The sequence below is a fragment of the Hemitrygon akajei genome, chromosome 6 (assembly GCF_048418815.1).
Source record: "Hemitrygon akajei chromosome 6, sHemAka1.3, whole genome shotgun sequence".
Lineage (NCBI taxonomy): Eukaryota > Metazoa > Chordata > Chondrichthyes > Myliobatiformes > Dasyatidae > Hemitrygon > Hemitrygon akajei.
Window position 1 is genome coordinate 132,449,794 of NC_133129.1, and position 25,216 is coordinate 132,475,009.

General features: G+C 39.3%; 1 protein-coding gene across 1 annotated transcript in view; it reads left to right on the forward strand.

Moving 5' to 3' along the window:
• Positions 1-25,216, forward strand: part of ptprja (protein tyrosine phosphatase receptor type Ja) — a 76,547-nt gene that overhangs the window by 39,238 nt on the left and 12,093 nt on the right. Inside the window, exons 11-18 of the mRNA XM_073050054.1 lie at positions 1,271-1,466; positions 3,391-3,509; positions 6,089-6,176; positions 7,799-7,849; positions 12,441-12,522; positions 14,820-14,910; positions 17,024-17,097; positions 17,959-18,093. Of these exons, the coding sequence (XP_072906155.1) occupies positions 1,271-1,466; positions 3,391-3,509; positions 6,089-6,176; positions 7,799-7,849; positions 12,441-12,522; positions 14,820-14,910; positions 17,024-17,097; positions 17,959-18,093 (836 nt within the window). The remainder of the gene's footprint in view (positions 1-1,270; positions 1,467-3,390; positions 3,510-6,088; positions 6,177-7,798; positions 7,850-12,440; positions 12,523-14,819; positions 14,911-17,023; positions 17,098-17,958; positions 18,094-25,216) is intronic.

Here is a 25,216-nt window from a genome sequence, read left to right on the forward strand (position 1 = left end):
GGAGAATCTTGTCTATGGCATTTCCATATTGTAGATCCTGTTCAGTGCAATTAAAAGCAAAATAAAATACTGTCGACTCAAAGTAAATTTCATTATTCACAGTGTTCAGGAGAGCATTCTTTCAACTGCATCAATATGATATTTTCCCAAATCCCTATTTTACTCATGGGCATGTGGTTACCCTCTTTTGCACTGATTAATCAGACCCATAGGGTGTGTATACCCTATAAGACTAAATATCAATTCCTTTTTGCCATATGGTTGTGCCTCCAGATTTACTAGTCGTTTGTGCATAGAGAAGATATTTATCTCAAGTGGGAATTATACCCATCTTAAAAAAGGAGAAATAAAATAGATTAAATGTCAAATCCAAGTTTATTGTCATACGTACAAGTGTGTGTATACATAGGTGCAATGAAAAACTTATTGCAGAACAACACATGCACCTAACATCACGTAAGAGCCATTTACAAGAGGAACATGAATTATATATAACTTTTACAGGAACAAAATCAGATCAATTAAAAATCTCCATTTCTGTGCAAAGAACATTCTGCTGATCAAAATCTATTTTAAATTTTTAGTCACTTTCTTATAGTCTGCTATCTGATTATTCTGAAATACCAAAAGTCTGGCAACTGGCTCATTGGAATTTGTTTCCTATGCTCCCTTTCAACTGGCCTCGTTCTACTTCCTACACTCACTTTAAGCTCAGATGATTTCTTTTTCTCGTACTCCAGTAAAACTCACCAGGAACTGCATTCTCTCCACTCCCTTGAAGTTCATTGGAGCCCCTTGTTCTGCATCCCTTAAAGCTCACCAAGTTCTGTTTCTTGCACTTCCTTGAAACTCACTCGAGCCCCATTTCCCAAGCTGCCTTTAAACTGTGGATTCACTGGAAATTTTTAATATGACTGTGGAACATCATTAAAAAGAAAAGTGAATTAGAAGAATATTGGATTACTTTTACATTGTAGTAACATGCAGGGCATTATGAGTTAATGTAACAATAAAAATACAAGTTAAGTACTTTTCCATGTTTGCATACTGTAAGATTTGATCTGATAATTATTTTGCAGTTATAGCACAGTTTACTTTGTGATGGCAAAGAAAATAAAAGAACTATGGAAATATTTGGAAGATTTGTTTAACTAAATAAAGTTAGTGAAGAAGGAAATTTCTTAGCGAGGAATGAAAGGACTCAAGTTGATTAAATGTTCTTGATTCAGTCTATACCTTATGTTCTTAAGATTTATATTTTCTGTTACAGACTCTGTTCTTAATGACGAAGAACTGGAAATACCATTTCGCGAAGATGTGTCTACTTATGTGACATATGTGTTCAATATTTCTTCTCAAAATACCAAAGCAGCTGCTCTAGCAAAACCCATCATTATCACCATAGGAGATAATAGTCGAAGTATGGGATATGTTAATCAGGAGTTAACTCCTTTGACCAATTATCAGTAAGTTCTGTGATGGTTATAAACTTTTCATCGCTTTCTAGAAAGGATACTGCTATCTGAAATTCAATATGATAATTGTTTCTGAGCTATGAGATACTTCATTCTTCCTAGAACTAACTTGAACAATTTCTTCCTTCACCCAATGTATAACACAAATACATTAAAGCACTAGATATTGATTTGATGTACATCTATCAACATAGAAGAAGAAACGGTGCTTTAGATGGTCATTGATCAGACATCATTGTTAATGCACAGTCTTCGTTGTCCCCTTGGTTTCATTAATGGGCCAGTATAAAGGGTGACCATTCTATCCTTATCAGAGTTTTTGAGTTGTAAAAGATAGTGTAATATGATTTCCGCAGTTGCATTTTGATAAATGATTGATTTGTGGCACATCTTGCTTTTATCTATTTATACAAAATCATCTGAGAACATATCAGTTGACCATCAATATCCATTCTTTTAATTATTCAGAGGCCTAGAGTCATACAGCATAGAAAGAAGATCCTGGCTCACCACACCATATCAACCATTAAATGGTCATTTGCACTAATCACATTTCTTGTTTTTTTCTTTTTTTTTAAATTTTTTTATTAGTTTTTCAAAACATTTTACAAAATTAAAAACCCCAAATCCCAATGGGGAGCATTAATACAGTGCAAGATTAAGCATACAATAACAATATGCTACAAAGGAAGAGAATTTAACAAAAAAGCACCTAAATTAAAGACAAGTGAGCTTAGTGTCCTCCCCAAGCCCCACAACACAAGAAAAAAACAACAACTCCAGACCAACCACCACACAGTATAAAGAGTATAAGTCCGGACAGTCAAACTCCCAGACTGTGAATGCACTTAGTAACAGAGGGTAATAATGCCTACTACCAGAAAAAAAAAGGGAGCTGAAAGCAAGGGACTGAAAAGAAGAAAAAAAATTGAAAAAAAAACTCTAGTCAAGAGGAAGGTTATGAAAGTACTCGATAAAAGGTCCCCAGACCTTATGGAACTTTAGATCCGAATTAAGAACTGAATAATGAATTTTTTCGAGCTCCAAGCAGGCCATAATGTCGTTAAGCCATTGCCCATGAGTGGGCGGGGCAACATCTCTCCATCTAAGGAAGATCAAGCGTCTCGCCAGGAGAGAGGCAAAGGATAGTATTCGGCATTTGGTCGGACCCAGACATAAATCTGTCTCGCCCCAAAAACCGAACAGAGCAATTAAGGGGTTAGGTTCTAGGTGCTGATTCAGAATACCCGATAATGTAGTGAAGACATCTTTCCAGAATTTCTCCAAACTAGGACAGAACCAGTACATGTGGATGAGAGAGGCCATGCCCCTCTTGCATTTCTCACAGAGCGGACTAATGAACTAATCACATTTCTCTCCTTACATCTCCATCCAGGCTTTCTACCTACATTTGCTCATCCCAATTCTCCCACCAGTCATCCAAAACAGTGGCAACTTACTGTGACCATTTAACCACCAACCAGCTTATCTTCAGCATGTTAGAGAAAAGCAGAGCATCTGAAAAACCCCGGAGAATTATAGAGAGAACATTCAGACACAATGCAGACAGTACCTAAGATCATGATTAAGCTAATCATTGAATTTCTTTGAAGCATTTCAGACAATATGTACTTAATGTAGGAACCAGCTTGACTTGCACAGTCAGAAATTAATTCTTATGAAGAATTTAACCAGTATGATGGAAATGTGATGCTTGTTTATTAGTGTGACCCCCTCATTGTCTGTTGCTCACTATCCTAAAAGTTATTAGGCTTGTTTTATTTCCTTTGTTCAATGCAACAAAAACATTTTCACTTAGTTCTTGAATTTGCATTTTACAAAATTCCACTAAACAAATTTCAAATCTCCAGATGCCAGCATCTTCTCTAAAATTCTTTACTTTGTTTTATTTCAGATTTAGTTTGGCTGGATTTACAAAATTGCAAATTAAAGAAGAGGACATAATTGATTCAAATAAATCCATCTTTACAAAGTATCACTATTCAAAGATTGTCACGTTGGAACAAAATCCAGGTTTATGTGATTTCAGATTTACTTCCTGCACTGTTAAAGCTTTTTTCCATAATTATTTGAGTTCTTTTGACTATATTATCTTCTTCCTTGTTCTTGTTTTGCAAGCCAAAAGGGAAATAGAAACATAGAAAACCTACAGCACAATACAGGCCCTTTGGCTCACAAAGTTGTGCCGAACATGTCCCTACCTTAGAAATTACCAGGCTTACCTATAGCTCTCTATTTTTCTAAGCTCCATGTACCCATCCAAAAGTCTCTTAAAAGACCCTATTGTATCCGACTCCACCACCATTGCAGGCAGCCCATTCCACACACTCACCACTCTCTGCGTAAAAAAACTTACCCCTGACATCTCCTCTGTACCTACTCCCCAGCACCTTAAACCTGTGTCCTCTTGTGGCAACCATTTCAGCCCTGGGAAAAAGCCTCTGACTATCCACACGATCAATGCCTCTCATCATCTTATACACTTCTATCAGGTCACCTTTCATCCTCCGTCGCTCTAAGGAGAAAAGGCCGAGTTCACTCAACCTGTTTTCATAAGGTATGCTCCCCAATCCAGGCAACATCCTTGTAAATCTCCGCTGCACCCTTTCTGTAGTTTCCACACCCTTCCTGCAGTGAGGTGACCAGAACTGAGCACAGTACTCCAAGTGGGGTCTGACCAGGGTCCTATATAGCTGCAACATTACCTCTCGGCTCATAAACTCAGTTCCACGATGGATGAAGGCCAATACACCACATGCCTTCTTAACCACAGAGTCAACCTGCATAGCTGCTTTGAGCAACCTATGGACTCGGACCCCAAGATCCCTCTGATCCTCCACACTGCCAAGAGTCTTACCATTAATGCTATATTCTGCCATCATATTTGACCTACCAAAATGAACTACTTCACACTTATCTGAGTTGAACTCCATCTGCCACTTCTCAGCCCAGTTTTGCATCCTATCAATGTCCCGCTGTAACCTCTGACAGCCCTCCACACTATTCACAACACTCCCAACCTTTGTGTCATCAGCAAACTTACTAACCCATCCCTCCACTTCCTCATCCAGGTCATTTATAAAAATCACGAAGAGTAAGGGTCCCAGAACAGATCCCTGAGGCACACCACTGGTCACCGACCTCCATGCAGAATATGACCCATCTACAACCACTCTTTGCCTTCTGTGGCCAAGCCAGTTCTGGATACACAAAGCAATGTACCCTTGAATCCCATGCCTCCTTACTTTCTCAATAAGCCTTGCATGGGGTACCTTATCAAATGCCTTGCTGAAATCCATAGACACTACATCTACTGCTCTTCCTTCATCAATGAGTTTAGTTACATCCTCAAAAAATTCAATCAGGCTCGTAAGGCGCAACCTGTCCTTGACAAAACCATGCTGACTACTCCTAATCATATTATACCTCTCCAAATGTTCATAACTCCTGCCTCTCAGGATCTTCTCCATCAACTTACCAACCACTGAAGTAAGACTCACTGGTCTATAGTTTCCTGGGCTATCTCTACTCCCTTTCTTGAATAAGGGATCAACATCCGCAACCCTCCAATCCTCCAGAACCTCTCAATTCCCACTGATAATGCAAAGGTTATTGTCAGAGGCTCCGCAATCTCCTCCCTCACCTCCCACAGTAGCCTGGGGTACATCTCATCCGGTAGAATAATAGTATTCCCTCAGTCTCACCAGTAGTTGAGTGGACATTCAGCAGTTCTCACTCTAAAGACTCCACATTTGCTGCTTGGATCCAAGGTTAGGGGAGAACCAACTAGTAGTATCAACTGACTTATTATTAATTTTCATGTCACCACCCATCACTTTAGTTTCTTACATTGGATATCGACTTTTGGGGTTGCATAATTTCAAAGTTGATTTTATTGTTAAATGCACAAGTTCATTGGTGCAAGGAAATACTTAGTTGCAGCTGCATCACAGGCACATAGCATCAGATAGTCAACATGCACAGGAAAAACAAATAAACAATAAAAATATACAAAATTACACAATCAGAACGAACAAAGAGACATTTATTCTAGTGCAATGCAGTTATAGTGTTGTTTTACTGAGGTAATGATTGAGAATTGTGCAGGTTGGGTCAAAGATACTGTACATTTTAATGACTCATTTGTTTGTACTACATCAACTTAATTGTTCAGAATCAGAATCAGGTGTCATGAAATTTGTTAACTTAGCAGCAGTTCAATACAATACATAATATATAAGAGGAAAAAAACACATCTAGTAACACAGGGTGATTTTCAGCCAACTAATCTGGGTTAAATTTTAAACCATGATTCAAGGATCAGGTGTCCTCTGGAAAGTCCATTTCTAGTTGGTTTGCCAATTTCTGGTAATTATTCATAGTTTCGTTCAATTCATGAAAAAATTTGGGAGGAGAAAATCAAATGAATTAAGTTATTTCCCTTATTATTTCTAATGGATACAAGTTCTGACAACCCAAGTTGTAAATTCTTGTCATAGTTGTTGCAGGTAGTTGTATGCCCTGCAAAAAATATTTCCTCTGAATTTCATATATGAAACCATGGGTCTCAGGACTTGTGTTGTGTATTGCAGGTGTCATTATTGGAGCTGTGGTTGGGAGCTTCCTGGGTGTACTTGTCATAATTGTACCCCTCCTACTGTTTTTATGGCGGAAAAATCGGTAAGCTGCGTCCTCAGTGGTATGGTTGTTGGAATTGTGTCCAGTCATCCATAAACCATATTTTCAAACAGATAAAATAACTTGTAAGAGGCCACGCTCTGAATTCATGTCAGAAAACAATGATAAATTTGCTATTTTAATGATGTTGAATTCTCTAGAAAAATGTTTATTCTTATTCAGAGCAGAAGAACTAGAGTCCATAGATTCCTTTTTAAGTTGTGATGGGAGGGCGCGTATTCAGGCTGATCAACATAATATTTGTGTTGGCAATAATAAATATATAACAAGAACCCTGCGGAATCTGCAGTATGTTAAATTAATCCATTCAAACATAAGTTACCAGGACACAGGGCATGCAGCATGGAAACAGACTCTTTGGCCCAACTCATTCATGCTGTTTGTGTTACCCAGTGAGAAGGTCCCATCTGCCCACGTTTGAACCTTGTCCATGTACTTATCAAGATATCTTATCAAGTGTTGCTAATATGGTCACTTCAACCACTATTTCTGGCAGTTCATTTCAAGTATACACCACCCTTTATGTGAAGAAGCAGTGCCTGGTATCCCGTTTCAATCTCTCACCTCTGCCTTCTTGTTTTTTCACTCCCCCTTCCTGCCAAAAACTCTATATACTTTCACCGTCTATGCCCCTCTATCACATCACCCATCAATATCCGACATTCCAAGGACAGAAGTCTAATCCATGCAACCTCTCCTTGTAACTCAGGCCCCCAAGTCCAGGCAACATCCTAGAAAATCTTCTCCACACTTTCCCTAGTTTAATGATACCTTTCCTATAACAGGGTGACCAAAATGTACACAATACTCCAAGTGAGGCCTCACCAGCATCTTATATAACTACAGCATTATTTCCCATCTCCTATAGCCGTACCCTGACTGTTAAAGGCCAACATTCCAAATGCGTTCTTCGCCACCCCATCTACCAATGTTGCTACTTTCAGAGAGTTGTGCACCTGCTCTCCATGGTTCTTTTGTTGCATAACACACCCCTGGGCCCTGCCATTGACTGTCAGAGTCTTACCCTGGTTGACTTCCCAAAATGCAATTCCTCTCATTTACCTAGTTTGAAAGTCATTTGCCAGTCCTGTAATTTTTCATAACCTTCTACACTATGTATGAAACCACCAACTGTAAACTTAGTAACCAACCCTGGACATTCACATCCAAATTGTGGCACTCCATTGGATATAGGTTTCGATCTGAGAAGTAACCTTCGACTATCACTCTCTGTTTCCTACCACTAAGCCAAAAATGAATCCAATCTGTAATCCCCCCCCCCCACTCTGGATCCCAGGTGGCCTAACTTTCTGGAGTTGCCTGCCATGAGGGTACCTTGTCAAAAGCCTTCCTGAAGTCCATAATGGGCTTATAAAGAAAATATTTTGGGGATATATTATATGATACTATGAAGCATTTACAAACGTTTGTGCATATGCTAGTTGGCATTAATCAATTCCCACCATTGATCAATAACTTACTCATAGTTGGCCCAATCTACAAGAGGTCCTCATACCAACAGAATGCCAATAAACCTTGAATAACTGAGTTGCATTATTTACCAGTTTCCAGTTATTATTATTTGCTTCTGTCTGTTCACACAGAACAATGTCGAAAAGCAAGAATGTAACTTTACCTCCAGCCATGAATCTCAGGTAATGTTTTATTGGGTAATCCAAGCTAAGGGCTAAGGTTACTAATATTAGAATATCTTTGTAAAACAAAAATGACTGAGGATGTAATGTTTAACCTAAGTTTATTGTCCTTGAGATTGCAGCAGAAAGACAATGATAGAGTTTCCATTGTTTTGATTTCCTGCAAAAAGAATGATTTAGAATAGACGTGAAGTGGTGATTATTCAAATCAATAGAGAAAGACTAAGAGAAGTAAAGTGTATTATTGGATTGATAATGCCAAGTTTAAGATTGAAGAATAGAAACATTTATGTACTGGCTGATGAACAAGTGAGGATTTATGAAAGGTATAACTTATAAACCTCTTGATAACAGAAGAAACATATATTAGTGCAGTCTTTGGATTGATATTTCAAAATCAAGTGATAATGAGGCGCTCACACTTTTGTATAAATTGATAAGATTATCTCAGTCAAATCAAAACAGTGAATTTAATTTGAGCACAATCCAGAAAGTTTCTGGAGCAATATGTTCCAGGGCAATATGAATGCAGTCCACTCTGGGTTTTGTACTGTTGTCACAGTGACCATAAGACAAATAAATTCAAAGTCAAGTTCTTTATTAGGATCAATTCTGATATGAGTAAGCTTGATGGCTAATGCAGACAATTATGTTAAATTTTTTAGAAGTGTTTGAAAGTTAAACCCATAGGACAATAATGGGATTTGTTTAAAACAAATTTAGTGCAGTATTAGAACAGTACATAACAAAAGAGATGTGGTCGACAAAAGAGATGAGTATTAATATAAAAATAAACATAGTGCAAAATCACAAAGTGTAGATCCAGGGGGCTGAAAAGGGTTTAGGATAGAATGCCTAGTGTTTCAAAAACACTGGTGGAAAATGAAAGATTGTAGATAGGGCTCTAAGCACACACAACAGAGAACACTTCAGACCAAACTCCTATCATCAGAATCAGGTTTATTATCACCGGCATGCGTCGTGAAGTTTGTTAACTTAGCAGTAGCAGTTCAGTGTATCACCTAAAATGTTAACTCTATTTCATGTTCCACAGATGCTGAGTTTTTCCAGTGTTTTCAATTCAAACATGTATTTTTGATTTCGATTTACAAGGATGTTAGGTGTGAAACTCTCACAAAAAAGTAGCCAATGAGGGCTTATTTAATCATTTTGAATATGAGATTGATAGAATTTTATAAGAAAATATCATTTGTTATGGAATCTAGTCAGGAAATTGGATTTATGAAAGAAATCAGCCATAATTTCATTGAATGGAGAGAAAATGCTTGAGGATAAAATTAAAACTAGACTTGAAGACAACCCAACCACAGCCAATCCCAAAACAACCTGAGCTTGAGTACTAGTATTGCTACACTGTACATTAGATTAGATTAGATTCAACTTTATTGTCATTGTGCCGAGTACAGATACAAAGCCAAATGAAATGCAGTTAGCATCTAACCAAAACGCAAAGAATAGTGTTATTTACAAAATAACTGTGAATAAAAGGTGAGTGCTACAGCACACAAATATAAAAGTACTGAGACAGTACAATATGGGTGCAATACTGCTTAGTGCTGTGATGTGAGGTTCAGCAGGGTCACAGCCTCAGGAAAGAAGCTCTTCCTGTGCCTGCTGGTGCGGGAGCGGAGGCTCCTGTAGCGCCTACCGGATGGGAGGAGAGTAAAAAGTCCATGGCTAGGGTGAGATGCATCCTTGATAATGCTTTTCGCCCTGCCCAGGCAGCGTTTATGGTAGATGTTCTCAATGGTAGGCAATTGGGTGCTGATAATCCGCTGGGCAGTTTTCACCACACGCTGGAGTGCTTTGTGGTCTGATACTGGAAATAAGCTGCAGAAAGCATGTGTGATAACACAAAGCAAGTAATTCTGACCTTGATAAAGAATTTAGCTGGGCAGACACAATCTCACCCAGCCGAAAAGATTAATCAGAATGCACACCAGACCAGAGCCAAACCCAATGCGTATAGTCAAGGGCTAGCCAGGCATTCATCAAGCAGCCAGACTCTTTGCTTGATGTGTTGATCAACCCACACCTGTTTACTGCCAAGTAGCCAAAGATACTCTTGCTGTGACAATGTGCACATAGTTTAATTTTGACAACTCAGGGTTGACACTCCCCAAGTTTGTCCACCATTGTATAACCATTGTGGTTATACCCACTCACAGGGAAGGCTTTGGGAGTAAACCCGAAGAAAGATCCAGAGCCTAAGGCAGTCCTATGTTGAGTCCAATCCTGACTGGCAACTCCTGTAGCGCCGCGAGGTCAAATTATATCAATCACTGCCGTTCCTTTGAATTCATCAGCTGTGAAGAGAGGGAAGCTGCTGCATGGGCAACAGATTGCTCTCCATATCATACTGGCTTACAACCTGACTCGCATATCAACTGACAATAACATAGACAGCTAGGATGCAACATCCATGGTCAACCCCAACCAACAGAGGGTCTCCTCCTCCTTTTTTAATACCGTCCATTCAGGAAACATCCTGGTAAATTTCTCCTGCACCGTATCTCAAGACTACAAATGTGGTCAACTGAAGTTTTATACAGCTTCAAGGTGACTCCCCAACTTTTATTCTCATTGCACTGACTGATCAAGGCAAGAATGCCATACACCTCCTTTACCATCCTGTTTCCACTTTCAGGAATCTATGGATTTGCTCCCCAAGATTCCTCTATACATAAAAGCTTCAAATGGTCCTGCCATTTGCTGTACGCTTTCTTCGTGAACTTAACCTAACAGTGCCACATTTCACACCAACCCAGATTAGACACCTGTCAATAATCATTATTAATTAACATATTAGTAACAATTGTCATAAAAGAATTTTAAACCAAAGATGTTCAGGTGCCAATGCAGTTAGTAAAGGCAAAGGATTTAAAAGCAAAAGCGTGTTGGTGCTGACTGACCTACAGGCAACAGGTGTCGGTACATACAAGATTCACGAAGGGGGTGTGCTAACTTGAAGCACATTGGAATATTTGAATCTAAACGTAGCAGTTGTGCAGAGGAGGATTTGGCAAATTCTTGACCTTGAAGTTGGTAGGTTTTGAAGCTGCTTGCTGCTAAAATGAGGCAATGCAATGACAACAAAGTTCAGGGCCATCAGGTAAAGAGTGCAGCAGTGCTGGCAACCACCAATTTCCTGCCACCAGACATTAAAGTAAAAGGAGCTTTAAATTACGTTTAAATATATTGGTGAACGATTAAATCTCTCTCTCTCTCTCTCTTCCTCACTCTCACTTTGACTCTCACTCTCTCTCTCTCAACAGGACACTAAAGACGTACGTATGAAGTTGGTTTTATACTTTGACAACTTTTCCATACTTTGCATTCAAGTTGCCTGCTGCTATCATGTTATTAAATATGCCTGAAACAAGGAGCCATTTGACAAAAATCTAGGGACCATAGATTTATTTTTGGTGGGGGGCAGTGGTGGAGAGGAGGGAGAAAGTACAGTCTAGCTTATAATAGCTCTGTAAAGTACATTGCCACATATAGAATGAAGCATCTCACCAAAGCAAACATCAGGGACCATTGTCATAGGCAAACCCTACATTATAATTGTTTGGACTACTGAAATTTGCCATCACAGAATTCACAAATCAATACCCAAATTTTTGTCCGAAGTTCAAAGTAAATTTATTATCAAAGTGTGTGTGTGTGTGAGCGCGCGCCACCATATACAACCCTGAGATTAATTTTCTTGCTGGCATACTCAATAAATCCAATAACCATAACAGAACCAATGAAAGACCACACCAACAGGGTAAACAACCAGTGTGCAAAAAACAACAAATCAACAAATAGTACAAATACAAAAATAAAGAGAAAAAAAGAAATAATAATAATATCTGAAATATTATTCTAGGTAATTTGAGATACAGAGTAAAATTAAAATATAACATTTCACTTTCTTGGTTTTTTGTGAGGAGAAGGGAGTAAAGTATATAAATCAACACAAAATCTATTTTATTCAACTTGTGTTTCTCAATGTATACACTGTTGAAACAGCTTCAAGTTACAGAATTTCATAATATAATCCATTTTCTAATAATACAACCCACCCACTCCCACAATGTAGGAGTCACCTATATTATGTACTCTCCTGGATCATGGACGTTTCTGTAAACTTCTGTATTTCATTATCCCTCAGGAATTTTTTATGATAAAATACTTATCTATGATAAGCAAATTAAAGTTGTTCTGGAAACTGCATAGCCCTGAATGCTGATGTGCATTTGAGAAACATAGATGTGACTGGTGGTAAAATGGAACTCTTTTATCGTCAAGACCAGAGTTGGGCAATGATTGTACTTTCTCTCAGCTGGCTCCAATGTAAATGGGAATACCTACAGAAACCTGCATTAATCTGCTCTGAAAATTTTTGCATCTGCCTGAAAAAGCTGTGCTTTACAGTTGATCTGTTTGTGATGGGATCTTAACATTGCATCTTAACCTATGCTGCACCTGCCCACAGGCCAGGCTTAACAAATGTTTTAACATTTCCAACATTAATTATCAGTCCTGAAGACTGATTCTTATGCATTGTTATTTATTTTTACAGTCCCATCAACGTGGACTACTTTGAAGGGTATTTCAGTAAGCAACATGCTGATTCTGATTGTGGATTTGCTGAAGAGTATGAGGTTCGTATATATATATATATTCTCCTACGATGTGTTTCTGTTCATTGTGGCTTAGTGCACCTTGTCATCTTCTACGTCCCTGTTTACTTTGTAACACTTGTATTTGCACATTGTTATTGTCTAATTAGCCAGTTTTACAAAACTTACCTCCCTCACTATACTGCAGTTTCAGATACTTTTATTTATTGCTAAAGGAGGTTGACGTTAATCTGTCTGTGTTAATCTGAACAACAACTTGACTATGTCTGCATCCTTTTTGGCACTGAGTTGCTGCTATGTGATTGGCTGATCAGATATTTGCATTAATGAGCAGGTAACATGTTAATCTGTCAAAATCCCCCAATTTTTTATTCAAAGATCAGATTAACAGCCATATTATCCATACCTGGCACAATGATCTGAAGGGATCTGTGAAATTATGATCTAGAGTCAGTGCATATGTAATTTTGATAATTGATTCTCCTGCTTTTTAATTTTTCTCAGACATGGACAAATGAACATATGGTTAATATATTGTAGAATTGGATTCTGGCCCTCATCATCACTGCAGTACAACTGCTGAAAACGTTAGCCTTAACACAGAATTAGAATCCATTCCAATTTAATACTGGTTCTCTGGAGGATCATGAGTGAAATAGTTTTAAGATCAAGTTCAAGTTTAATTATCATTCAACCATACATGAATGTAGCCAAACATACCAACAGCACACAGTACACTACACATAGCACATTGCACAAATTGCACATGTGGCACATATGTTTACAATTTCAGAAAGTTATGACAAAGTCACAAAGAAAATTATATAGCCCAGGTTCCTGAGTGGCATGACTGTAGAACTGATGGTAAGTTGCTCTGGTCCAGCGGCACAGAGTGAACACCAGAGGGCAGCACCAATGGGAAGGCCCAGTCCCCAAACCAAGTATGGATTCCAGCATGCCCCGAAGAGGCTCTCCCATGATGCCTAAGCATCTCCTCTCCTGGTCAGCTGCCACAGGCAAGCCCGCAGCTTAGGCCTCGTCCTTGCCACAACTCAAGCAATGCAGCTCCCCTGCCATCAGTCTCGCCAATGAACCAGTTAATCGGGCTTGCAGTATTTTACATTAACAATGTCCAACAGGGTATTGTGATCATAAAAACATCCAAGACAATCACTCAGAATTTTTTTGGACCATGCACTATCTCGGCACAATGGCTCTAACTCTCTATCTACATATTTTACAAGCTTCCTTCAGGTCACCCCTCAGCATCCTATATTCCAGTGAGAATAGTCTTGACCTATCCTATTTCTCCTTCTAACTACAGCCCTCCATTCCAGGCAACGTGCTGGCAACTCTTTTCTGCCACTGCCTCTATTGTAACCATATTCTTCCTGTAGTATGGTGTCCAGAAATGTACATAATACTGTAAGTGCAGTCAAAGCAATGTTTTCCACTGCTGCAAAGTAACTACCCAATGCTTATTCACAATACCTCTGCCTGTGAAGATCAGCAGACCAAATACAGCTTTCACTATTTACCCACCTGTGTCACCATTTTCAGAGAGCTATGGACTGGGACCCCTATATTTCTCTATCCATCAACACTCAAGTGCCATGCCAGTCACTCTACATGTCCTGGAAGAATTTGACTTTCCAAAGTGCATTCCCTCACACTTCACTGCATCAAATTCCACCTGTCAGCATTCCATCTGATTTATGTACCACTGCATCCTTGGACAACTTCTTCATCATCTATGAATCCACTAATTTCATGTTTCCTGCAAACAAACCACTAATCAAAACACCTACATTATTATCCAAGTCATTTATATAAATGGCATAGTCTCAGGATCATTCTCCATTGTAAACTACTTGTAGACTCCTAGTCAGCAAAATGCCCATCCACCACTATGCCTCCTATCACCAAGCTGATTTTGATTCCAGCTTTTTCCAACCACCTTTAAGTCCTTTGTTCCTTAAATTAGTTTTGGTGTTTTAAACTAAATGTAAAATGAATGTATATTTTAACAATACTTTCATGTTTTATCTGATTGTGAAGGTAGGAAACGTTCACAAGCATTTGTTCCCCCAGTCATACTATCACCCTTAAATGCCCGTCATTCAGGGTCCAGCGGGCTACCTGCACTGCATCAGTCATACTCCCAGCAGGAAACAGCATCAGGGCATGCTGGAGCAAGAGTTTGGCCCAGAACCATCCAGTCAGTAGTTTTAGAGCAAGTGAAATTCTGCCCCACTATATTTTACAGGTGAGAAACCAGTTTTCCAGATCATACCCACTCATAAGTATTTCCTTTCCAGGAACTCAAGTCAGTTGGAATATTGCAGTCAACACAAGTTGCCCAGCAACCTTTGAACAAGCCTAAGAATCGCTACAGTAATGTTTTACCATGTAAGTACCGGGTAATCTTGAATGTGTGCCTGGCAGTGTGTCTATCTGTCTCTGTTCATCTCTTTGCTTAGCCCATCTATTTGTTAAATGTCTAAATCAATCTCTTCCTCCCTTTCATCATATACTGTAATTTCTATTTTTATTTTAGCTTCTATATTTACTTTATTCTTGTATTTGGCTTGTAAACAAGTTAATTACGATGCAGACAAATTAATGGCAATGATACTTGAAGCCATTACTAGTTCCAGAGTGGATTGTGGGAAACGCTGGCTTTTATTCTGTTTCCTGTATTTGAGGGAAATTGGAGTATTTTTATTAACTTGTTTTTTGGTTTTATTTGGATGAGATGACAAAGCACAGAAGTTGTGACCTTGATGAAGGACCTAAGATCACAGTGTTTTTGAGAGAACTGTAGGGCAAAAAGAAGACTGCATTCCTTGTTAACCATTTTGGTTTAGTCTAGTCCTTTTCAATTGTGTTTTGTTTTCTCTAAGTAAAAACAGTTTTTCAAAAATGCTTTTATTTTGACTTTTTTAATTAGTTGCTTAGTTTTAATTGTTTAAATGTCTGATTTCAGAGACTTTTAAAACCTATTAGATGACTGCCACCAATTTACTTTTATGCTAGAGGTTCTGCTTTCTTAGCATACTGTGAGACTCCTTGTCACTGCTCAGACTAACCAGGAAATATCAGCCCAGGCAGATTATAAGGTTCAGTTACCCAGGACATTGATGAGATAACTTCCGCAGTGATTAGTATAATATTTGCATTCAAAGATTGATGTCAAGTGTAATTGAAGCATTTCAGAGAAGGTTTACTGCATTAGTACTTCAAAGAGCCAGGTAATTTTATGAAGAAAGGTTAAACAGACTTTATCCTCCTCCCCTTCCTACCTTCCCTGTTACCTGGCCTCAACTATCATGTCCCTGCTTGTACTCTTTCCCCTCCTCACCTTCTGATTCTGGTTTCTTCACCCTTCCTTTCCAGTCCTGATGAAGAGTCTCAGCCCAAAACATATACTGTTTATTCCCATCCATAGATGCTATCTGACCTGCTGAGTTCCTCCCGCACTTTGTGTGCTACTTTGTATCAAGTCAAGTCAACTTTTATTGTCATTTTGACCATAACTGCTGGTACAGTGCATAGTAAAAGTGAGACAACGTTTTTCAGGACCATGGTTTACATGACACAGTACAAAAAACTAGACTGAACTACGTAATAATAAAAAAAAAACACAGAGAAAGCTACACTAGACCACAGACCTACACTGGACTGCATAAAGTGCACAAAAACAGTACCGGTATTACAATAAATAATAAACAGGACAGTAGGGCAAGGTGTCAGTCCAGGCTTCGGGTATTGAGGAGTCTGATAGCTTGGGGGAAGAAACTGCCCAAATGCTTTGGAGACTTTTCCCAGACGACAGGAGGGAGAAGAGATTGTATGAGGGGTGCATGGGGTCCTTCATAATGCTGTTTCCTTTGCGGATGCATTTTAGAAGAGTGAAAGAGGCCATGGATAGGCATAATACTTACTTACTTGTTTATTGAGATGCAGCATGGAATGGGCCCTTCCAGCCCATCGAGCTACAGCAACCCCCAGTTTAATCCTAGCCTAATCACAGGACAATTTACCATGACCAATTAGCCTACCAACCAGTAGGTCTTTGGACTGTGGGAGCAAACCAGAGCACCTAAAGGAAACCCATTGGGTCTCGGGGAGAATGCACAAAATCCTTACAGGCAGCAGTGGGAATTGAACCCAGGTCAGCTGCACTGTAAAGCATTGTGCTAACCACTATGCTACCGTGCCACTCACAATGTTTCCTTTTATAGGGGAATGTAAAACCATTTAACAATTAGGTGGAATTTTTCTTTAAGGGTCATAGGTATGTGAAACTCTGAGAGCAGTGGAAGCACAGTCTGAAATAAATAGATTATTGGTAAACAAGGTGTACAGTTTTAGTCATGCACAGTGCCAAATGTCTAAGATTACTTAATTATGTATATCCAAATGCGTGTGCCCATTGAAAGCTCTTGAGGAGTTCTCACCTCCCACAAGTAATTATGCATTTTATGATATGTAACAGATTTCTGTTTCTATTCATTTCTAGATGATACCAGCCGAGTTAAACTCTCTGTTACTTCAGAACCATCCAGTGATTACATCAACGCAAATTTCATGCCAGTGAGTGACATCAATTTATTCTCCAAAAAAATGAATGTACATGGTATTTCAAAAGGCCTGTGGTTAGGTGATAATGGACTGAAGATGTAGGTTAGGGAAAAGTAATCTAACAGTGACTGCAAAAGCAAAAAACATGGTGAAGTAGTAATTCATATTTGTGGAAAGTGGTCCATGGAAACTGTATGTGATTTAAACTCAAGGTGTTGCCATAATTTTCCAATGACAACAAATTAGTGCATATAATTTATACTCTGCAGGCCAGCAATGAACAATTTTTAGGGCAAGAAATAATTGTGAAATTGGAAAATGAATTTCCAAATATTTATGTTAGGTGATGCTTTTTGGTGGGAAGTATGTGGAAGTCTCTTACTGCTAAGAAGAGTTTAAATGGGAAAGGGGCACAATGGTTGAAGTTCAGAAACACAAATGATACAATAATCTAAATAGAACCTTCCAAGAATAAGTTCATGCATTTTTCCAATTTCGTATTGATTAAAGGACATAGGTGCGTGAGAAACTATGGAAAACCAAAAAGGGATATCATCATTGATCAGCATAAAAACAAGTTAGAAATGAAATATATGTATTTTCCATTTAAATGGAAGCACTCTGTAAGAAATACGAGGAATCCCACTTATTGTTTCTCCAGACTACTGTCTTGTTAGGTCACTTGAGATGATGAATTCTAGCACAGCTTGGGTAAAACATGTTGGCCTTGACGCTCCTTCAGCAAGTCATACAAGGTGGGGGAGATAACATCTGATTAGCTATTCGGCATCAGAGCTTTTTTCTGCTATCCTTTGCATTTGTATTAGGTGTTTCTGAATAATGGCCTTTTTTTATTTTGTTATTTCTTTTTAGGGATATAACTCCAATAGAGAGTTTATTGCTGCTCAAGGGCCATTGATGACTACAGTGAAGGATTTCTGGCGAATGATTTGGGAACATCGTGTTCCAGCTATTGTCATGCTTACCAAGTGTGTAGAGCAAGGGAGGGTATGTGAAGTATTTTCATTTTGACAGCTGTCTAAATTACTTCATGTTTTGTTCCAAGTTTTAAAAAAAATTCCAGCGCTTTAAAATGACAGCCAGCTGATTGTTAATATTCTGTAGCAACACATACACTCTTGACTTATCAGCCAAGGTATAATGAAACTAAATATTAAGGTGACACTTTAGAATCTGCATATAGACAGGAGCTTATGACTATTATGGCCTTGTGATTTTACATTTGCCATAGCTTTAGTCACCAAAAAATTCATCGATATTGCATTATTAGACATGCAAAGTAGGTATGTATTGACCTCTGAAACTTACTCCATCAGCTTGAGTAGAAGAAAAAAATGAAAAGGCAGAGCTCAGTGTATGAACCTCACTGTAATGTATGGATCTATTTCTTATAGAGCAATGACCCCCCCCCCCCCCACTCAACCTTAGCACTACATATTGAACAATACATAGATCAAAGCAGATCAATATGTAGTGCTAAGGAGGTGGTCATTGCTTTAAAAGAAGTAAATCCATACATTACAGTGAAGTTCATGCACTGAAATCTTCATTACACTTCCTTCCCCTTTAAATTAATGTAACATAAAACTGTACATGTACAAAACTTCCAATTTCCCTTTCATAAACACATATACCAAATAAACAGGTTTTCACAGTAACAGTCCATAACTAATTTCACAGTTTAAAAGGTTCAGTCTTTTGGGTGTTGCTCTGTTTCTTTCAGGGTACCACCTCTGAACCTGTGGAGTGGCACCAGGTTTGGTAGATTTCTCATAGTCCTGCTTCCATCTTCACTTGCAACTTACGTAAGCCATGCTTGTCAAAGACATAACCACAATATGAGATTTCATTCTTGAAAAACTTACAATTCTCCCTTTGTGCGCAGACCATATTCACTCAGCCCAGTAAGCACTTCATCAAAGCTCTAGAGGTGTTTTTCATCACTTTTTCCGGTCACAATGATGTCATCAAGGTGACATTGTATTCCTGGAACATCTTGGAGCACCTGGTCTATCGTTTTTTGCCAATTTGCTGGAGCTGATGCAATGCCAAAGATGAGATGATTTTACTGGAACAGTCCCTTGTGAGTGTTGATTGTGAGAGACGTCCTGCTTAATTCCTCAATCTCCATTTGCAGATAAGCTTGTGAAAAGTCAATCTTTGAAAACCTCTCCCTGCCTGCCAAAGATGCAAAAATGCCTTCTATTTGTGGCAGGGGACATTGCACTGTACACGGCACTGGGTCGATGCTCACCTTAAAGCCCCCACATGTGCAAATGTCTCTGGCCTTCCATTTCTTGATTACTGGGACAATGAGTATGGCCCAATTGCCCCACTCAACCTTGGAGAGAATTCAAGATGCCTCCAAGCTCTGCAGTTCAGCATCCACTTTAGGGTGTAGTGAGTCAGGCACTGGATGTGCTTTATGGAATCTTGGTGTTGCTGTTTCATCCAGTTCAGTTCTGGCCTTCATGCCTTTGAATTTACCAATCTCCTTCCCAAACACCTTCTCATTAGCACTGAGCAGCTGTGCTATTCTCTGGTTAGTGCTACCATTTGGGCTGCTGTTGCCTGTTGATGTCACACTGAGAGCTTTGATAGAATACCAGTCTAGTTGGATTTTTCTCAATCATTTACATCCAAAAAGTGCTGGCCCTCCACTTTCCAATACATAAAGCTCCAACTGTTGTGTTTGGCCTCCATAGATCACATTTCTTTCAGTTTGCCTTTAGGAGACACTTTCTCACCAGTATAAGTCTTTAGCATCACTGAGGTCTTCTCTAATGGTATCTTAGAAAACAGTTTATTGTAGTCAGTCCCTGAAATTATGGACAAAGCACACCCTGTATCCAGCTCCATTTTCAGTTTTACACCAGACACATCTATTGTGATCCTAATGATTCTTTGATCTGCTTTAGTTATATTATGCAGTTCTAGGAATGACAGGTCACCTTTGGCGGACTCTATGTTGTCTGATTCTGTTTTACATTCAGTAACTTTATGCATTTGCTTAGTTTTGTGTTTGAGTCTACTCATGCACATTTCGCTCTCTCTGTCTCTCTCTCTCGCTCGCTCTCTCTCTCTCTCTCTCTCTCTCTCTCTCTCATTGCAATGAGAATACATCAGTCAAAGCCATTTCCCACATGTGCTGTTATTTAACATATATGTAGTTGTGCACAGTCACAACACTCACATCAATTTCCACCCAGCATCTAGTAATAAAACAATGAAAGACATTTTTAACATAACCAGCGTTCGAGCGAGCAGCGGAGTGAGAGGCAGCAGAGTGATAGGGCTTTGGCTCAACAGGCTTAGGCAGTAACGGGACGAGGCGAGGTAGGTTTACCTGTGTTATTTGCAGAAAGGAATAGTATGTGTGTGAGGCCAGTTTTCTGTGGTTGGTGTCAGATGCGGGTGGTTCTGGAGTCTCCCAGCCTCCCGGACGGCCATATCTGCACCCGGTGTGTCAAGCTACAGCTCCTAAGGGGCATAGTTAGGGAACTGGAGATGCAGCTTGATGACCTTTGCCTGGTCAGGGAGAGCAAGGAGGTGATAGAGAGGAGTTACAGGCAGGGGTTCACACCAGGGCCACAAGAGACAGGCAAGTGGGTCACAGTCATCAGGGGGTAAGGGGAAGAGTCAGGTACTAGAGAGTACCCCCTATGGCTGTACCCCTTGACAATAAGTATTCCTGTTTGAGTACTGTTGGGGGGTCAGCCTACCTGGGCGAAGCAACAGTGGCTGTACCTCTGGCACAGAGCCTGGCCCTGTGGCTCAGAAGGGTAGGGAAAGGAAGAGGAAGGCAGTAGTGATAGGGGACTCTGTAGTTAAGGGGTCAGACAGGCGATTCTGTGGACGCAGGAAAGAAACTCGGATGGTAGTTTGCCTCTCAGGTGCCAGGGTCAAGGATGTTTCAGATCGCGTCCAAGATATCCTGCAGTGGGAGGGAGGTACATATTGGTACCAACAACATAGGTAGGAAAAGGGAAGAGGTCCTGAAAACAGACTACAGGGAGTTAGGAAGGAAGTTGAGAAGCAGGACCTCAAAGGTAGTAATCTCAGGATTACTGCCTGTGCCACATGACAGTGAGTATAGGAATAGAATGAGATGGAGAATAAATTGTGGCTCAGGGATTGGAGCAGGGGGCAGGGATTCAGGTTTCTGGATCATTAGGACCTCTTTTGGGGCAGGTGTGACCTGTACAAAAGGACACGTTGCACTTGAATCCCAGGGGGACCAATATCCTGGTGGGGAGTTTGCTAAGGCTACTGGGGAGAGTTTAAACTAGAATTTTTGGGGGGGTGGGAACCAAACTGAAGAGACTGGGGAAGAAGCAGCTGGCTCACAAATAGAGAAAGCCAGGAGACAGTGTGTGAGGGAGAACAGGCAGGTGATAGAGAAGGGACGCACTCAGACCGAAGGTTTGAAATGCATCTATTTTAACGCAAGGAGTGTTGCGAGCAAAGCGGATGAGGTTTGAGCGTGGATCAGTTCTTGGAGCTATGATGTGGTGACCATTACAGAGACTTGGATGGCTCAGAGACAAAAATGGTTACTTCAAGTGCCGGGTTTTAGATGTTTCAGAAAGGACAGGGAGGGAGGCAAAAGAGGTGGGGGGCATGGCACTGTTGATCAGAGATAGTATTCACAGCTGCAGAAAAGAAAGAAATCCTGGAGGGATTGTCTAGGGAGTCTCTGTGGGTGGAGGTTAGGAACAGGAAGGGGTCATTAACTCTACTGTGTGTTTTTTGTAGGCCACCCAATAATAACAGGCATATCGAGGAGCAGATAGAGAAACAGATCCTGGAAAGGTGTACTAATAACAGAGTTGTCATGATGGGAGATTTTAATTTCCCAAATACTGATTGGCATCTCCCTTAGAGCAATGGGTTTAGATGGGGTGGAGTTTGTTAGGTGTGTTCAGGAAGGTTTCTTGACACAATATGTAGATAAGCCTACAAGAGGAGAGGTTGTACTTGATTTGGTATTGGGAAATGAACCTGGTCAGGTGTCAGATCTCTCAGTGGGAGAGCATTTTGGAGATAGTTATCATAATTCTACCCCCTTTACAATAGCATTGAAGGGAGATAGGAACAGACAAGTTAGAAAAGCATTTAATTGGAGTAAGGGGAATTATGAGGCTATCAGGCAGGAAACTGGAAGCTTAAATTGGAAACAGATGTTCTCAGGGAAAAGTATGGAAGAAATGTGGCAAATGTTCAGGGAATATTTGTGTGGAGTTCTTTCTTTATCAATCTTTTTTTATGAAGTTTCAAATAGATAAACATAACAATGATAGTGATACAAAGAGATTGGGATTACATTAATAACAGTTAACGTATACATAAACAGACACCGAGTAACATGTGTAATCTAAGCCTCCCAATCTCTTAGTAACTAAACATGAGAAAGATTCAAAGAAAAAAGATTTTTACAAGAAAAAAAATCCCCCTAAACTAACAAAAAAAACTAGAATAAAAACAAAACAAAACAAAAGCTGGGCTGCCATATTTCATCAGTTAAAATCATTAATTGTCATTAACTCCGCTCCTCTATACACGAACAAAAAGTTATTGAGAAGGATTCAGAAAAGGTCAGCCTACATCATATGTTAATGTTGAAATATTGAATAGATGATCACCACGTTTCTTCAAATTTAACCGAAGGGTCGATAGTGCCACTCCTAATTTTTTCCAAGTTTAAGTATGTTATAGTTTGGGTAAACCATTGAAATATAGTAGGGGGATTAGAATCTTTCCATTTAAATAAAATGGATCTTCTGGCTATTAATGTAGCAAATGCAATCAAATGGCAAGCTGAAGGGGGATAATTGACTAGAGTCCATCACTGGTAATACAAAAATTGCAGTAATAGAATGAGGTTGTAAATCATTATGCAAAAATGCTGAAATAATATCAAAGATATCTTTCCAATATTTTTCTAAAAGAGGACAAGACCAGAACATATGTGTCAAGGAAGCTACCTCAAACTTGCATCTGTCACAGACAGGATTTATATGACAATAAAAGTGAGCTAACTTATCCTTGGACATATGGGCCCTATGAACCACCTTAAATTGTATCAAGGTGTGTCTAGCACACATTGAAGAAGTGTTAACTAGTTAGAGAATTTTCTCCCATTTCTCTATAGGTAAAGATACCTGAAGTTCTCTTTCCCATTCATTCTTAATTTTATCAGATGTACCTAGACGTATTTTCGTAATCAGATCATAAATAATTGCTATTAAACTCTTCTGATAAGGATTTAAACCTAAATTTTTTTCTGTAATTTCATTTTGATGTGATACCGGAAAAGTAGGTAACATAATATTCAAAAGGTTTCTAAACTGTAAATATCTGAAAAAAATGTGATCTAGGCAAACTATATTTATTAGACAACTGTTCAAAATGAGACAGTTATCCATGAATAAGTCATGAAAACATGTTAGTCCCTTCATTCTGCATAAAAGAAAAGCTTGATCAAAATCTGGAATGTTGGAAGAAAAAATTAGATATAATAGGACTTGATAGGATAAATTTATTCAATCTAAAAAATTTACGAAATTGAAACCATATTCGTATTGTATGTTTAGTTATTGGATTAGTCATTTGTTTATTCAGTTTAGTAAGTGCAAAGGAAAGCGAGGCCCCTAAGACAGAATGAGAACCCCTGTACAGACTCGATTTGTGTGGAGTTCTGCATAGGTACATTCCAATGAGACAGGGAAGTTATGGCAGGGTACAGGAACCATGGTGTACAAAGGCTGTAATAAATCTAGTCAAGAAGAACAGAGAAGCTTAAGGTTCAGAGAGCTAGGTAATGTTAGTGATCTAGAATATTATAAGGCTAATAGGAAGGAGCTTAAGAAGGAAATTAGGAGAGACAGAAGGGGCCATGAGAAGGCCTTGGTGGGCAAGATTAAGGAAAACCCCAAGGCATTCTACAAGTATGTGAAGAGCAAAAGGATAAGATGTGAAAGAATAGGATCTATCAAATGTGACAGTGGGAAAGTGTGCATGGAACCAGAGGAATAGCAGAGGTACTTAATGAATACTTCCGTATTCACTATGGAAAAGAATCTTGGTGATAGTAGTGATGACTTGCAGCAGACTGAAAAGCTTGAGCATGTAGATATTAAGAAAGAGGATGTATCAGAGCATTTGGAAGCATCAAGTTGGATAAGTCTCCGGGACCAGATGAAATGTACCCCAGGCTACTGTGGGAGGTGAGGGAGGAGCTTGCTAAGCCTCTGGCGATGATCATTACATCATCAATGGGGACGGAGAAGTTCCAGAGGATTGGAGGGTTGCGGATGTTGTTCCTTTATTCAAGAAAGGGAGTAGAGATAGCCCAGGAAATATAGACCAGTGAGTCTTACCTCAGTAGTTGGCAAGTTGATGGAGAAGATCCTGAGAGGCAGGATTTATGAACATTTGGAGAGGTATAATATGATTAGGAGTAGGCAGTAGGTTTTCTATGTTTCTATGTTTCTAACAGAGCAAATCACCTACCTGTTCTTGAATCTGTCTGATTATGAGATTAGTATGTTAGATTATGAGATTAGTATGTTGACAAGATCGCATAAACACAGGAGATTAAGCTTCTGTAATAAGCTTTTACCTACTGGTTGCTGCTGCACCCTGCTACTCCTGTTTACCCCTCATCCCATTTTAGTTTAATGCGAGTGTGAGATTCCCATGAATTAGGTGAATTTAGAGAAGCTACCAATATGAAACTGACACAAGGCTCCCTTCACAAAAGAGATGTGGACTTGTACCAGGCCCTCACATGTCAAGTAAGGAAGAAGGCCATTTGTAAGACAACACTGATTTAGCTGTCAAAAGCTGTCAGTGAGAGCTACTAGATCTAAGAAATATAGGAGGAGGTTTATTACATCAGAGGAGTCCCTGTGTGGAGTTTTAAATTGGCTGAGGAAGTTAATTTAAGTTCTCAGTCCATTCATTTGGTAAAGTACCACCACTTTGGAAGAGGAACTAATCTGTTCAGCTTGATAAGTGTAACTTATTATTCTGTAGCAGGATAACCTGAAAGAAAGTTTCATTGAGCCCTCATCTGAAAGGTTAAGGAACATTCAGGATTTCCTAAACA